The sequence below is a fragment of the Micromesistius poutassou genome (assembly GCF_964030765.1).
Source record: "Micromesistius poutassou genome assembly, contig: SCAFFOLD_2669, whole genome shotgun sequence".
Lineage (NCBI taxonomy): Eukaryota > Metazoa > Chordata > Actinopteri > Gadiformes > Gadidae > Micromesistius > Micromesistius poutassou.
The window spans coordinates 7,501-22,813 of NW_028178808.1; the positions used below are offsets into that span (position 1 = coordinate 7,501).

The 15,313-nt window shown below is 44.5% G+C and overlaps 4 protein-coding genes across 4 annotated transcripts in view; 2 read left to right on the forward strand and 2 right to left on the reverse strand.

The window, feature by feature from the left end:
• The window catches only part of cfap45 (cilia and flagella associated protein 45), a gene marked incomplete at both ends in the record, with an annotated part of 11,545 nt that extends 7,313 nt beyond the window's left edge, over positions 1-4,232 (reverse strand). The window contains 3 exons of the mRNA XM_084490136.1: positions 2,314-2,458; positions 3,828-3,973; positions 4,104-4,232. Of these exons, the coding sequence (XP_084346262.1) occupies positions 2,314-2,458; positions 3,828-3,973; positions 4,104-4,232 (420 nt within the window). The remainder of the gene's footprint in view (positions 1-2,313; positions 2,459-3,827; positions 3,974-4,103) is intronic.
• A 1,877-nt stretch (positions 4,233-6,109) lies between these two features.
• Positions 6,110-11,175, forward strand: LOC311373379 (glucose-6-phosphate exchanger SLC37A4-like). Its single transcript, XM_084490142.1, has 9 exons — positions 6,110-6,193; positions 6,769-6,931; positions 7,805-8,037; positions 8,381-8,624; positions 9,314-9,472; positions 9,621-9,706; positions 9,981-10,094; positions 10,190-10,328; positions 10,485-11,175. The coding sequence occupies exons 1-9, from the start codon at positions 6,119-6,121 to the stop codon at positions 10,649-10,651; spliced, it is 1,380 nt and encodes a 459-aa protein (XP_084346268.1). The 5' UTR covers positions 6,110-6,118; the 3' UTR covers positions 10,652-11,175.
• On the reverse strand, positions 11,080-12,666 carry LOC311373380 (trafficking protein particle complex subunit 4). Its single transcript, XM_084490143.1, has 5 exons — positions 12,483-12,666; positions 12,037-12,211; positions 11,832-11,935; positions 11,485-11,611; positions 11,080-11,355 (listed from the first exon to the last, which is right to left on the reverse strand). Exons 1-5 carry the CDS (start codon positions 12,655-12,657, stop codon positions 11,277-11,279), a joined length of 660 nt encoding a protein of 219 aa, XP_084346269.1. The 5' UTR covers positions 12,658-12,666; the 3' UTR covers positions 11,080-11,276.
• A 256-nt stretch (positions 12,667-12,922) lies between these two features.
• On the forward strand, positions 12,923-14,595 carry LOC311373374 (small ribosomal subunit protein eS25-like). The gene is made up of 5 exons (XM_084490138.1): positions 12,923-12,982; positions 13,525-13,614; positions 13,708-13,891; positions 14,310-14,432; positions 14,527-14,595. Exons 1-4 carry the CDS (start codon positions 12,980-12,982, stop codon positions 14,426-14,428), a joined length of 396 nt encoding a protein of 131 aa, XP_084346264.1. The 5' UTR covers positions 12,923-12,979; the 3' UTR covers positions 14,429-14,432; positions 14,527-14,595.
• The last annotated feature ends 718 nt before the right edge of the window (positions 14,596-15,313 follow it).

The following is a 15,313-nucleotide window of genomic DNA, read 5'->3' on the forward strand; positions in this document are numbered from 1 at the left end:
GATGCACCTAAGACCTTGAGGCCGCAGATCACCACTGCAGCTTCAGTAATGGAGGTTTGGAACACCACCCACTCTGGCTCAATGCCCCAACCTCCAAAGGGATGCCAGAAAAGCTCCGCCGGAGGTATGAGTTGAAGATCCCTCGAACAGGGGGCATCCTCCAGATGTTCCCAATTCACCCACCCTACCCGTTTGGGCTTACCAGGTCTGTCCAGAGTCTTCCCCCATTCCCTGATCCAACTCACCACCAGATGGTGGTCGGTTAACAGTTCCGCCCTTCTCTTCACCCGAGTGTCCAAAACATGCGGCCTCAGATCTGATGACATGATCACGGCCTAGGGTACTCTGGTACCAGGTACATTTATGAGCATCCTCATGTTTGAACATGGTGTTTGTTATAGACAATCCATGACTAGCACAGAAGGCTAACAACAGACGACTGCTCTGATCTAGATCAGGGAGGCTGTTCTTTCCCACCACGCCTCCCTAGGTGTCTCCATCGTTGCCCACGTGGTCATTGAAGTTTCCCAGCAGAACTACGGAGTCCCTTACTGGAGCCCCATGCAGGACTCCATTCAGAATGTCTCCAACATGCAGAATACTCTGGACTGCCGTTCGCACAAACAACACAAATAAGAGTTATCCCCCCCAACACCCTTAGGCGTAAGGAGGTGACCCTCTCGTCCACCGGGGTAAACTCCAACACTGCGGTGCTCAGCCGGGGATATATGAGAATCCCCATACCCGCCGGGCACCTCATGCCCTGGGCAACTCCGGAGAAGAATAGAGTCCAACCCCTATCCAGGAGTATGGTACCAGAGCTGAGAACTGCGTAGAGGTAAGCCCCACCAGATCTAATTGGTAGCGCTCCACCTCCCACTCAAGCTCCAGTTCCTTTCCCCACAGTGAGTTGCAGTGGCAGCTGCTGGTCTTTCAAAGAGGGGAAGCTCATTTTCGGCTTACATCATATAAATTGTAAATTTATGTATATGTAAATGATGCTCCTTTTCAAGAAAATGCTCTGTCATACCAACTAGCTGTCTTTTCCAGTGACTTGACTAGTGTCCTCTCAATGGCCAGCAGAGCTAGGCTGCAAGTCCTACACCATTGTGTTAGGTGTAGGACTTGAGCCACTTTAAACAGGAGAAGCTCCTTTCTACACCTGCAGATGTAGCTCCAATTGTTGCCACTAATAACAGTTTGTAAAGCTGAGGCATTGCATTGTCCAACTCCATGTCTTTAAGGAACACCAAGAAATCACACAGCTTTCCCCTGTCACCCTGCAAGTACTGATCTGAATACAGGACTTGAAGTTCAGACCTCAGGCTCCCTGAATCAAAGTGATGGCCAACTACCAAAACAATATTAAACTTGAACAAGGAAATGTGGGAATTATGTTAAACTGAAGCAAGGAATTGTGTGAATAAGTGTATGAAATGTATGATGAAAATTGTCTAGTAATTTCGCCAAGCAAATATCAAGAAATAGGTTGCAGTTCGTCTTTTGACTCGCTTGGAAAATCCGCGATGGGACTGAGGAATGAAGACAGCTCGGGCGACTTTTTATAGTTCAAAATCGCTGTCAATCAAACGGCAACTCAGTCTTTCGCAGACCCTCCAATCATCACGCAGAAGCCCAGCGTCCAGGCCAGTCCACTCCTCCATTCACCCCCAGATATGCTGAGCGTCCGAGGGAGGGACATAATCGCAGATTATCCAATGACCGTCAACTTTCGACGCACTAAAAAAGGCTGTTCTATGCAGCCCCATTGAAGTGGATGGACGAGTATGAGAAGGAAATCGAGTCAGTCGACCTGCGATAAGCAACTGATTCTGAACGAACTCATCTTCGAGATGGACGTGTTCTAACGCATTTTTAGTCAATGAAATGTTAACAAAACAGTATATATTTGACCATTTAATTTTCTTAATTTTAGGGGAAGCTGAGCTTCCCTTGCAGTCTTAGAGAAATCGCCACTGGTGAGTTGACGTTCCACGTCCCCAGAGCCAGCTTCTGCCGCTTGAGTCTGGTCTCTCAAACCCCTGACCTTCACTGCACTGCCACCCATGCAGTGCACCCAACCCAAGCGGGTCTTCCTGCAGATGATGGGTCCACAGAACGAAGAGGGGGGGGGAAATCTGTGAAAATCATTTCACAGATTAATTACAAATGACCGAAAAACACTACTACCAACAACCCAACAACTAACATTCCAATACTCCTGTGCTTCCAAAATGGTGGTGGTCACTGTGACGTGACGTGCTGAGGTCTGAGCCCTGTCGTCAGTGGAGTGTAAAGCAGCGCTGCCTTCACCATGAGAGCCTCCTTCCTCTGCTCCAGGGACTCCTCCACGGCCTCCCTCTGCTGCTTGCTGAGCACGCGGGACGACGTGGTCAGCCGCGACACCTCTATCGGTGGCAGGATGATGGACGTTCCGGAAGGATCTTCACTGGGAATCCTGGTCACAACGGGACAATCGGCAGAACAGTGATGGTCATATGAGTGGGTGTGTCCTGTGATATTATTCCACCAGGTGATTAGCCATGACAAGCCGTTTGAAAATCTGCCTTTTCCTGTGTTTTAGTGACATCACAAGTGGGCATGTCCACCTAGATTTATCTAGCCATCATACATCTAGTTAAGTCTAACCATGCCACCACCTGCCCCTTGACTCTATCCCTTCCTCACTCCACCAGGCCGTCTCGAGCGACATCCTGCCATTACTCACCACCCTTATCAACTCCTCCCTCACTTCAGGCATTGTTCCAGCGTCTTTTAGCGTCTTTTAAGACTGCCAGAATAAAGCCTCTCCTCAAAAAACCAACCCTTGACACCACCCACATCCAGAACTACAGATCGGTATCTCTGACCCTCACCAGTCAGGCTTCAAGAAGGCACACTCCACTGAGACGGCTCTCCTCGCAGTGACTGAGTCCCTCTGTGCTGCCAGAACCTCGTCCCTCTCATCGGTTCTCATTCTCCTCGACCTGTCTGCAGCATTTGACACGGTGAACCACCAGATCCTCCTCGCCATTCTCGCCGAACTTGGCATTGCTGAATCTGCCCTAGCCTGGTTCACATCCTACCTGATGAATCGCACCTATCAGGTAACATGGAATGGCTCCTTGTCCAAACCTTGCATGCTTGTCCCTTAATGTATGCACTTAATGAACACACTTAATGTACGCGCTTAATGTACGTTGTATTTATTCATAGTACTTAATTGTGTAGCATCTGCAGTAGCTAGCTATCACTGCTGTATACGGGGAATGGGTTAGCCTAGCGATTGTTAGTACTTGCACTTGGTTCTATGAACATCTTTACTGTACCGACAGCGATATATTGTTTCACTTCTTATGACAAATGTACTTATTGTAAGTCACTTTGGATAAAAGTGTCCGCTAAATGCCCTAAATGTAAATCTAGGGGAAACACCCACTTTTGATGTCACTAAAACACAGGAAACGGCCTGCAATGGCTAATCACACTCACACCTGGTGAAACAATATCACCCCTTTAATCTGGAATGTTGAATATGATGTTTCATACATAACATAGGCCTAGTGTCTAACATTGGGATGGGATATTCTGAGACACTAGCTAGCTATATTGCGACTTGATGAGATTCTTGAATGAGAAGGAACTTCGATGCCATCTGAGAAATGTCGTTCATTTGCAACAACATGTTTGCAGACTCATTTTTAGATTTGATTAGATCATCAACAGCCGGGGGTAAATTAGCATTCAACCTTTGTCCTCAAATGACCTACTGGACTATTAACTGAGGAATACACCAGCCATCAGAACATGTGTTTAAACCTCCCTACTTCAGCTCCCGGATGAGGTCCTTGGTGATGATGCGGAGGGTCTGGGGGCGCTTGGTCCTCTGCAGCGGGGCGGAGCGCGCCTGCTCTCTGGCAGGGGGGCCTCTGCCTCTCCGGGGGTCCGATTTCAGGTTGTCTTGCGGCGATTGCTGGGGGACGACATATATGCACATTTGTACATAAACAACTAATTTAATGCAGATATTTGTATCCTGATGAGACATTCACACCTATCACTTTGCATATGAATTCTGCACGTTGACCCCAACAGCGACTTACTAGTTTGGGGGCCCCGAACAGGCTCTCGTCTATCTGGGAGCTGGGGGCCAGGGTGCGGTAGCGACGCGTCTTGCTGCTCCCACTGCGCCGGGAGGTGGACGCCCCCGAGCTCTGCGGCTGACAGGTCATCAACGGTGACTGAGCTGACGGTTGAGTCAACAGCCAGCTCGACAGGAGCAGTCAGGGTGAGGTGTCTGGCTCAGGGACACCGCAACGCCGGGGATTGAACCAGCAACCTTCAGGTTACCAGCCAACCCGCCCTACCTCCTGAGCTACTGTCGCCCCAATCATGAGGAATCACACTACCTCATCTCCGCCAAGTCATTCACAGACTCACTGTTTTTACAGACGTTTGTTACCTTTGCAGTGTTTTGTCTTTCTTTGTGTTTTATTGTGTTGTGTTGAGGCGTTACTCTAGTGCTGGCTGAGGCACTGTTGGTAATATTAGGCCACACGTTTGTAATAACCTGCCCAGGGACTATGGATGGAAATGAGCTCTGATATAACCGGCAGGTTGACAGGGATGTGGAGAGACTGAGATGTGGGTTCATGTGCGCTGTACCTGGTAAACAGAGCAAGGAAGAAAGAAACATTGGATATATATTAATAATTTGACCACTTACCATGATCCTCGGGTAGGTCTATTTCTGAGCTCAGAAAATGAGAAAGGGGCAGCTTTTCCTTTATTTGCTGTAATAAAAATGTTTACGGTGTATGCCAATCGCACCGCATCGCCGCCGTTTAGTTGCTATGGATACGAGACCCGGATGCTGGTTTAAAGGTTCAGATGTGTGTTTGTTGTCGTGTTGCTATGACAACACGCCTGGAACCTCGGAGGAGGAAGAGGGAGGCGTCTCTGTCCACGTGCCCTCTCCCCTTCCTGACAGGGTTTGACCGGAGCATGCGCGTAGCCACATTAGGGTCAACGTGGGCCAGTGCCGCTATGATTGACAGCACCCTATCAGAAGTGTAAAATTCGGTTTGAAATTCAAGGAACACAAAATAGCCCATATTATAATGTCACACACATGTGTGAGATCGATTTAGTTTCAATAAAGTATCACTATGTTACAAATATTTACAGAAATGCTATTTTTGTTCATTTTTTATATTCTGCGCTTAATTCTGATTGGATAAAGATAGGCGGCCGCAGCGTTCTGAGCCCAGACACCCAAAACGACTTGCTGGAGGCTGCCGCAGCTCTGCTGTTGCGTAAAATAAAAAGTGTGTTAAATGAAAACAACGAAACTTTTTATACGTTGATCGCCGATTAATATAAAGACCAGGCAATGCCTCCCAATTCAGTGGCCACCATATAGCTCCGAGTTCATCTCTCTCTCTTTCTCTCTCTCGCTCGCTTGCGCACTGCACTCACTGCACTCATCGCACCGAATTGAAAATCCCCGAAATGTTTGTTGAACTCAATCGTCTTCTTGGTTAACAGAAGTTGTTCTGTTATGTTTTGTTATTTTGAGTAGTAGACTACCTTCTTCAGAATCAATGTTTTGGGTTCAGGCTGTAGGCCTACAGACCGGTCTTTTTTTTGTGACATGGTTACAAAGCGCGCGCATGCATGGATGATGCCTTTAATTCCCCCTGGGAATGAATAAAGTATCAATTATCAATGTAGCCTATGATTGTTTGCCATTAATCGTCTGATCTGTGATGAAATCACGTGTTGTTTATTTTTGGGAAAATTGCTGTACTGTCTATATCGAAATAAAATAAAAAAATGAATGTAAAAATAGTGGCCCACCCTACTTCGCAAAAGTCCACAATGTTGAAAAATCCTGGCTACGCTACTGGATCAGAGCCATACTCTGGGTTTGACTATTTCATTATTATTTTTTTGATAATTTATCAGATGATGCCTTCTCTTCACCAGATAATGACAGCTCGAGTAGGTAACGTGGATGGTGGCTCCACATTAAAGGCATGAAGGTAACCAATAGGGGGAGCTCTAAAAATATAGTTTAACTTCTCGATGTGGGATAACAGGGCTTTCATGGATCATTATGGGTTCCGACCATATAGGACTATATCATAAACATGCTGTTAAACGGATACTCTCCGACTCATGCCACGTCAAAGTAAGCCAATGGGACACTATTCCGATTTTGATTTTGATTTTGATTAGTTTGCATATGAATTGGCAAGATCTCTTTGCGACGGCTTAAAAGAAGCGCTTAAAATCCCAACAGCTGGACTGAACGAGTTTTCACTCAATTTCGCAATAAATCATTAACCTCATCGGACTGACTGACTAACAGCCGTGGGGGACGGCAGATGAACTCTGACACGGACATCCCGTGAAAAACACCAAGTGATGTTTTTATGTTTTTGTTTTCTGGATTGAGTTCCTTGATTCATAACTGCAGTCCTCCGAAGTGTGCGTGCGTTCGTGCGTTTGTGCGTGTGTGTGCGCATGTGTATGGTCAAATCTCAGGGTTGAGAAGTTGACCATTAACCTCACCTATTGATTACATCTCACCACTGCGGTACAAGCCTGTAACGATCTGTACTGTGGCTTATGATGCAAAGTTCACTGTCGGCTTCAATGGCATCAGAGAGCTGATACCTGACACACACTACAGGAACGATCTTGGACCTTTTCTGTTGGTAATTTCACAAATACTTCACAAGTAGGCCTATTGCACTTTTGCAGGGACCCAAACCAGCGATGGGTAAACCGAGCTATGGATACTACCGCACCACTATCTTTTTGGCCATGTTTGTTGGCTACACGCTGTACTACTTCAACAGAAAGACTTTTTCTTTTGTGATGCCCTCCCTCATGCAAGAGATCACGCTGGACAAAGATGACCTGGGTATGAGATGTGTTGTTTGTCAAAATCTGGTTAATTCTTTAGCTTGACCGGTAATACATCGTTAACCAACGTTGCGTTGTTGGCCCCAGGGACGTTGGTTTGCCTGATTTAATCATCCGACTGAAACTATCCCCTGGTATTGATTTGATGATTTTGCTCCATTTGCTGAAGATGTAATCCTCCCCCAGGTAGAACTGAGAGGTGATCAATTATAAACAGTTAGACACGTTGGTTACCACCAGGTGAAGTACAAGCCTAACCTTTCCAGCTACATAAAGATTGCTGCCACCTGGACGTATCCTACCATCCCCAGTTATTATTTGGAGAAAAATAAAAACACTCTGTGTAATGGCTGTCGATATACTGTATGAATAAATCACCAACCCTCAAAGCCAGCACCATCATTGACTAATGTGTGTTGTAAGGCTTGATTAGGCCTGGGCAATATGGCTGAAAGACATATCACAATATAACTTGATCATATTGATCGATATCAATAACTATTGATCTTTTTAATGACCTAAAAAGACTAGGAATTACCATGCTGGATTTAAACACTTCTGTTTAACACTGAATATGACCTTCAACTGTTCTTCATTGATAAATACTCCAATGTCAACACAACAATGAAAAACACTCAAATATTGTAAATAAGTACAGAACCGTGTTTCTGTAACAAACCCAGCTGCTAGGTTCGGTGGTCGAGTCTCTTATCGATACATACTGAACATGTTTTATATTGATATTGATCAAAAGTCTATCACAATACGATCATTTATTGTTTTATTGCCCAGGCCTAGGCTTGATTATTGTTATGAGCATTTTCATATCAATTCTATTCATGCTCCACCTCCCCATCCCTACGGCCTCCAGGCATGATCACCAGCAGCCAGTCGCTGGCCTACGCCATCAGTAAGTTCATCAGCGGCGTGCTCTCGGACCAGATCAGCGCCCGCTGGCTCTTCTCCATTGGCCTGTTCCTGGTGGGGGGCATCAACGTGCTGTTCTCCTGGTCCTCCACCGTGGCCGTCTTCTCTGGCCTCTGGTTCCTCAACGGCCTGGGCCAGGGCCTGGGCTGGCCCCCCTGCGGACGGGTGCTGCGCAAGGTACCCGACGCGTCCGCATAGAGAGATGCGTAGAAGGCATGGGAGCCGCACGCATGCACGCACGCACGCACGCACGCACATTGATTCATAATGAGTGTTTGATAGTAACAGTGGGAGAGTGAACTGCAGGGAATAACAACGTCTCTTAGCTATTTAACTCTGGTACTTCACTTGAGTAGAGAAAAACAACCGCCGTACCCTTGTGAAACCAGGCAAGGTGATGAATAACCCTTCTGTTTCTAACTAGACAGAAGCGCCTACATTAATCCCTCTTGGGTTGGCCCTTTAGTACCCTATACATGATGTCCTCTATACCGGATATCTTCCCCCTTTGTCCTGACAGTGGTTCGAGCCCTCTCAGTTCGGCACGTGGTGGGCCATCCTCTCCTGCAGCATGAATCTGGCTGGCAGTCTGGGACCCATCATCGCCACGGTGATGGCCCAGAGCTACAGCTGGAGGACAACGCTGTTCGTCTCGGGGATGATTTGTGTGGTGCTCTCCTTCGTGTGCCTGCTGGTCATTAAGAACGAGCCCAAGGACGTGGGCCTGCCCAACATTGAGACGGCAGCCAAGAAGGGCAAAGCAGGTGAGTGGGAGGTGGAGGCCAAGACAGGCAAAGTGGGTGAGTGTGAGCTTGAGGCCAAGTCCAGAAAAGTGGATGATTGTGAAGGGGACTTAAAATGTTCATCAAATTCTCCACTCACTTATTGTATGAAACCATTTAAAAAAGCCAGACTTTAGATTTTTTTGGGGGACAGAAAAGCTTTATGATGTTTATGGTATGTTGCAATCAACAATGGAGCCTGCATTGTGTGGTTCAGCATGTCCCCACGACATCTAATGTTCAGGGACACGGCGGACTCTGTACCCAGCATGCCCCTCACATGTGACGAGTGTGCATGAGCAGAGTTTAGGTTAGCGTGCAGATACGTCATGTGTTGATGTTGGGATCCTTTTGCTGACTTGGCATTTCACAATCACTTGTTTTGTACAAATGAAGGGAAATACTATTTACTTGTAGATGTGGACAATTGAAGGTTCTTGATGTGAATGTCCATGTTAATCCCATGCTATTCCGTTTATATGCCCCTATTTACAACAAAACATATTCTACATGGTTGTTTCAAAATACTCAAAGGGGGCATTTACTTTTTTGTATTAAACCGACACGTTCCACCTCTGATTCATGCTAATCACAGCTAGCATGTCCAACGGAAGGTATTATCACAGTATCGTGTGTTATTAAAGTCCTCTTCTCTCTCCCGGCTGCCTCAGGGCTGTCCAGTGACGAGAGTACCCTGAAGGAGTTCCTGCTGTCCCCTTACTTGTGGCTGCTCTCCTGTGCCTACCTGGTTGTGTTTGGGGTGAAGACGGCCTGCACCGACTGGGGCCAGCTCTTCCTCATTCAGGACAAGGGACAGTCTGCACTCATGGGTAGGGTTGGGAAGGGCTATGCCTGCAAATCATTCTACCAACATGTTAGAAGTGAATATACTGTGAATATATTTTTGATCTAGTATTCATCTTTAAAAGGAAACAGGGTGTCAGGTGCTGTGGTATTTCTAACTTTCTGTTCACATAGGCAGCTCATACATGAGTTCTCTGGAGCTTGGTGGTCTACTGGGCAGTCTAGCAGCAGGATACTTTTCTGACAAGGCTGTTGCCAAGGTGATCTCATTCATAGCCTGGTTCTATCCATACATAGCACACTGTGAGGACTTGCTCAAAGCCTTTTTTTTAGATCCTGTGCTTTGGCATGAGAGATAAAATCCATTTGGGGCTTCAATTGTACTACTAATTATTGTTACCATATTCATGAGTTAAAATCTTGATTGAGTATCAACATACTATCACTATACGTTTGTCCAAAAATATATATTATTTGATCACCTAATTTTCTTGCTTTCTTATTTTATAACTTCATGTTTCATATTTTGTGCAGCAAGGCATGAAGGCCTATGGAAACCCTCGTCACTTCCTCCTGATCTGCATGATGGCGGGAATGTTTGTGTCCATGTTCCTCTTCAGACTCACTGTCACTCCTGACAGCCCCAAGGTAACACTTCACCGTTTCAAACGTTCATCCAGACAGGATACGTGTGAAAATAACAAGAAATAATGGTCTTTTTTAACGTGTATCCCCATCTATAGATGTGGATTCTGTTTTTGGGAGCTGCGTTTGGCTTCTCTTCTTATGGACCAATAGCGTTATTTGGGGTGATAGCCAATGAGAGCGCTCCATCCAACTACTGTGGGACATCCCATGCTATTGTTGCTCTGATGGCCAACGGTAAGTTTGTCCTATTTGTTTTAAAGATATATTATATTTCAGAATAGGATTACACTAATCCTATTAGTGTAATACGAGGATAACACTCGTGTTACACTATCCCAGGCTTATTTTGTGTGCTTTAAACTCATTGCCGATTGCCTATTCTTTTGCCAGTTGGTGGTTTCTTGTCCGGCCTGCCCTTCAGCACCATCGCCAAACACTACAGTTGGGAAACGGCCTTCTGGGTGGCTGAGATCACTTGCCTCATCACTGCGGTGGCCTTCTTCCTGATGCGCAACATCAGAACCAAGATGGGACACATTTCAAAGAAGGCAGATTAGATATCGCTGGTCGCACATCATCATTCACCGCTGCCAAGAAGGAAATTGATTCAGAATGGATAATTCACCTTTGTATCTTTCCACTTTTTATGGTACAATGTGTGTCCATTGTATGAAACATTGTCACATACATTCATGGTGCTGCATTTTTTGCAAACATTTTTCGAAAGGTGTATCATATTCATAAAGTATATATTTTTAACAACTTTCAATAATATTGCTGGGAACTGTAAATATTGTTCAAGTGAGTACATTTATGGGGTGTATGGTCATATTTTAAGGAATCATAATGTCAACTACATTTTGTTCATAGTTCTCTCTCACTCTCATGTTGTATAATTCAAGCATTATCATACAAATGTCAGCTAAATATGCTAAACGGTTAGATGAGGTGGGATATGATTTCAAACATGAATTGCAGAAAAGACAAAGATATGAACAGGAATTTATTCCCAAAGTATTTACACAACATGTCATATTTACAATGCAACAAATATAACCACATTAGCAAAAATCAAACATTAGAATGTGTCTCAACGGTACTTGCTTCCCAGTTACAAGTTCAACACATCTGTTTTGAATATACATGACCTAGTTAAGGCAGTCTAGTTTGGTCTTCTCAAGTTCAAGAACCAGGTCCAAAGTTTCCAGCCTTCTCTGCCACCTCTAATGCAGTCTTCAAATTCTGATCAAAAAGTTCACACCTGAAAGACAAAAGCACTTAAAGCAAGACCGGCACATCATTGCAGCCAACATTTGTGAAAGTGGTTACGTGTAAGACTTTTATGCTTTTTGATCAAGCTATCTTCATCTATCTTCAAATCCATAGTTACCTGATAGGCATCTCCAGAGAGTAAAATGGGTTCTTGAGGGCAAAGTCTGAATAGATCTCATAAATCTTTCTCAGCAATGCATCAATGCCAGACTGCCGTGGATCTGCCAGGACTATAAACTTTATCCCTTAAACAAGATTGGAGAACAGATATTCAGAAGTCACAAATAAGCAGATAACTTGCAATTAAAATATATCTTGCATCTTTGATATTTACATTTGGGTATACACAGTATTAAATAGATTTTATTTGGCAGATCATATATTTGTACCTCAAACGTACAGCATGGTTTACAATAGGGATACGTTGGAATAATGGGGCATAAGTCACTCATTTATCCAAATTACCAGTTAGTGTCTGGAAGCAATGCAGTTTAAAGACATCCGTTTCCAACATCTCTATCCCAGAACTGCCGACTTCCGGGGACAGTTGTGAACCAATCGCAAACAACCTAGAAGCATAATAAACACATAACGACTTGCTATCTATTTGGTGCGTCTTACAATTGAAGAACCATTGATGAAAACGTCCACGTGGACACAGTGGACTTACGAGTGGAACATAGAGGCCAGCATCAGCTTCTCGTTGGAGCTCAAACGGGCCCGTCCGAAACGAATAGACACCGGGTAGTTTGAGGAGTCCTTCAGATATTCAATAACGTCCTTCCCATCGGCGGTGTTCTTCCCCATCACGTCCACTCCGTTAATAGAGAGCACTGCATGTCCCACTGGGAATGTACACAGGACCAGTTACAAAGCAATACACTAAACGACCAATTAGAAGTGGTCTGTGGCTGTCATTGTGGACCATGGCATATGGCAGACCTTTCTTATGTTTATACTGTCATTGATCAGAAAAATCGATTGAAAGCATGTTGGTTTACGACCAATGACAATGAGATATAAGAGACTTTATTATAAAGTGCATCAGAATATGTGGCCAAAAACCTGCACAACGTCAGCCATCTCATGTTATGTGAAAATGCATCTCCACATTACCTCGGATTCCGTCTCGTTGTCCAAATGACACAATCACCTTCTCGTCGTGGATTTTGAGCACCAGATCTAAAGGATAGCTAAATGTTTTTTCTGCCTCTGCTCGGGGAACATAGTTGTCATACTGGTAGATTAATCCCCCGGCCTTATTCACCAGATAAACACTGAAGATCGCCATCTCTGCGACGGTGTGTCCAGCTGACGAAACTGTCATGTGACCCCGTCTGTCCGGAAATGGCTGTCACGCAAAATAATGTTGTCACAAAATTATCTGACGCCGTCTTATCCTCCCAAACCAAGTGATTATATTTTAGTCTCCATATATACATACGAAAAAATAAATTTAATATATTAATATAACATAACAGCAAAAAAAGACCGAAGCGCTAAACAACTCCATTTCCCAGAAGCCCCCGTGTTCCACATCCGTAAGTACGGGTTGTCTAAGGGCTGCCTGCACGGAGCGACTTCCTTTCCCTCCGACATCTTGACGAGGAAACATGGTGAGCATGAGAATCACCCATTTACGAGGCGAATTTGTTCGTTATTCACCCTTTAGTTAAATAAATGTCGTTATGAATTATCCGGAATTTTACTGCAGTTTGGGATGGTTCATTATTACATCGAAATATTGCCGCAAAAAGCAATACGCACATGCAATCCGTTTAGCATGTAGCTTGCTAGGGTAACGCTACTTTCAACCATGCTCTCATGCTACTAGGCGCAGAGCGAGAGATGTCATACAATAACCTCGATAAAACCTCAACATATCTGATAACTCCCACCCGTATCTGACATTTAAAGGTATTTTCATAGGTTTAAAAAAAAATTGAACTTGGATTCTAAGGCCATCAATTCCTGTCATTAGGTGCGTTTAGGGTTAGTCTAGTCTTCCATGCCTTTGTATGCAAGATGTTATTCATGTTTAGTCGGATGGGTAACTTAATGAATGATCTGGCTACAACAATTTGGTTTAGACCCCTACAATCGCTCCATATGTAACGTTATGAAAGTGCTCTAGTAACGTGTTGTCTATATTTGTTAGCCTCCCAAGCAGGATAAGAAGAAGGACTCGGGGAAGTCCAAAAAGGACAAGGACCCAGTCAACAAGTCTGGAGGCAAGGCCAAGAAGAAGGTATGTTCCCCAACCCCCTAGACATGTGCGTTTATTCATTTGAATGCAACCTCCTGATATTTCTAACATTGTCTTTTTGTCTGGCCCGAGTAGAAGTGGTCCAAGGGAAAGGTCAGGGATAAGCTGAACAACTTGATCCTCTTCGACAAGGCCACATACGAGAAGCTGTACAAGGAGGTCCCTAACTACAAGCTCATCACACCCGCCGTCGTTTCTGAAAGGCTGAAGATCCGTGGCTCCCTGGCCAGGAATGCCCTCCAGGAACTGCTCACCAAAGGTACGCTCAACAAGCAGCTGTTGGTGTCATGCACAGCATCCCTGAGAACAGTTGGGCACATGTCTACCTCTTAATTCTGTTGAGCAGAAACTATAGATTAAATTTGTGTATTTGTATCTTGTTTGAAAGGTGTGTACTGCAGACAGATAAGAGATGCACCTTAACTTGGATCTGTATTTATTAACTATTAAATTGAATCACTTCATCTCAACGTGCAATGGTGGTTTGAGCTGTTCAACCACATAAATGCACCTTCATCACAAAGCACACATGGCATTGAATATCCTGGACTTGCTTGATGCATAATATAAAACGGAATACAAATCCAGAGCCGGTTTTAGAATGTGAAAGATGAGAAAATGCTTGTTCTGTATGTGCAAATTTAACCAAGGTTCAATGTGTTCTTCCCACCTGCTAGGCATGATCAAACTGGTGTCCAAACACAGATCTCAGCTGATCTACACACGTAACACCAAGGGCCCAGAGGAGGAGGGAGAGGCAGCGGCGGCTGCCACTACTAAAGCAGAGAAAGCATAAACTGGTATGTTGAATAGTTTTAATCTTAAGAAATTGTTTTGATTTGACTGTACGGTGAACTGATCTTTAACAGTTTGTTTTTTTTGCTTTCCCTACAGTGGTTCTGCTTGGCTGTCTCGTGAGCTGTTTGTAATGAAAGGGGAATAAAAAAAGTAAAGGCAACTCTTCATCTGGTCTCGCTCTCCTCCCTGTCCACATTACTGCCACACTGAAGAGGCACTACCATTCAAGGTCACTGTACCAATAGTGATTGAGTATTGTATACATTTTAAATTAAATCTGCATTTTGGACTTCTCAACTGTAGCAATCATACAAGTAGCAACCCCCAGTTGGAGGGAGAGGTTCAGCTTCCTTAAACAGGATGCAAAAATGAGAAAAAAAAAATGATGGATTTGACTGGAAATTAAGCTTGCCGATAAGTAGTTCACATTCCGAGTAATTTCAGGACAACTGAAAGTGGTGCAGAAGTTTGACTTGATAAGAAAGGATATAAATAAAAGTGGAATCTGGGACCTTCCGTACACTGGGACTATAAAGATACCAATCAGGTAGTCTAAGTGAGCCAGTCTTTTACTCTGAGAGGGCTGCTATGCCTGAATTCCTCAATTCAGAAGTCCTCTACTAACCACAGCTGACTCACTGGCTTCATGCTAGGTTAATTAATTGGTAGGAAAATGGTGATTATTGACATCCCTGTTCGTCTGAAGCCAGATCAACCTTTGAGGATCAACAGCAGGGCTGCTTGATTTTAATTGTCGAGGCTGTATCCAAATGTTTGGAGGAACCGATGAGCAAAGTTGCTGAATTAAGTGTCTCAAGATGTTTTTTTTCTCCAGATGAATGAGACTAGGTTTTCTTTGGCTGAACACAAATGATCAGCGGCC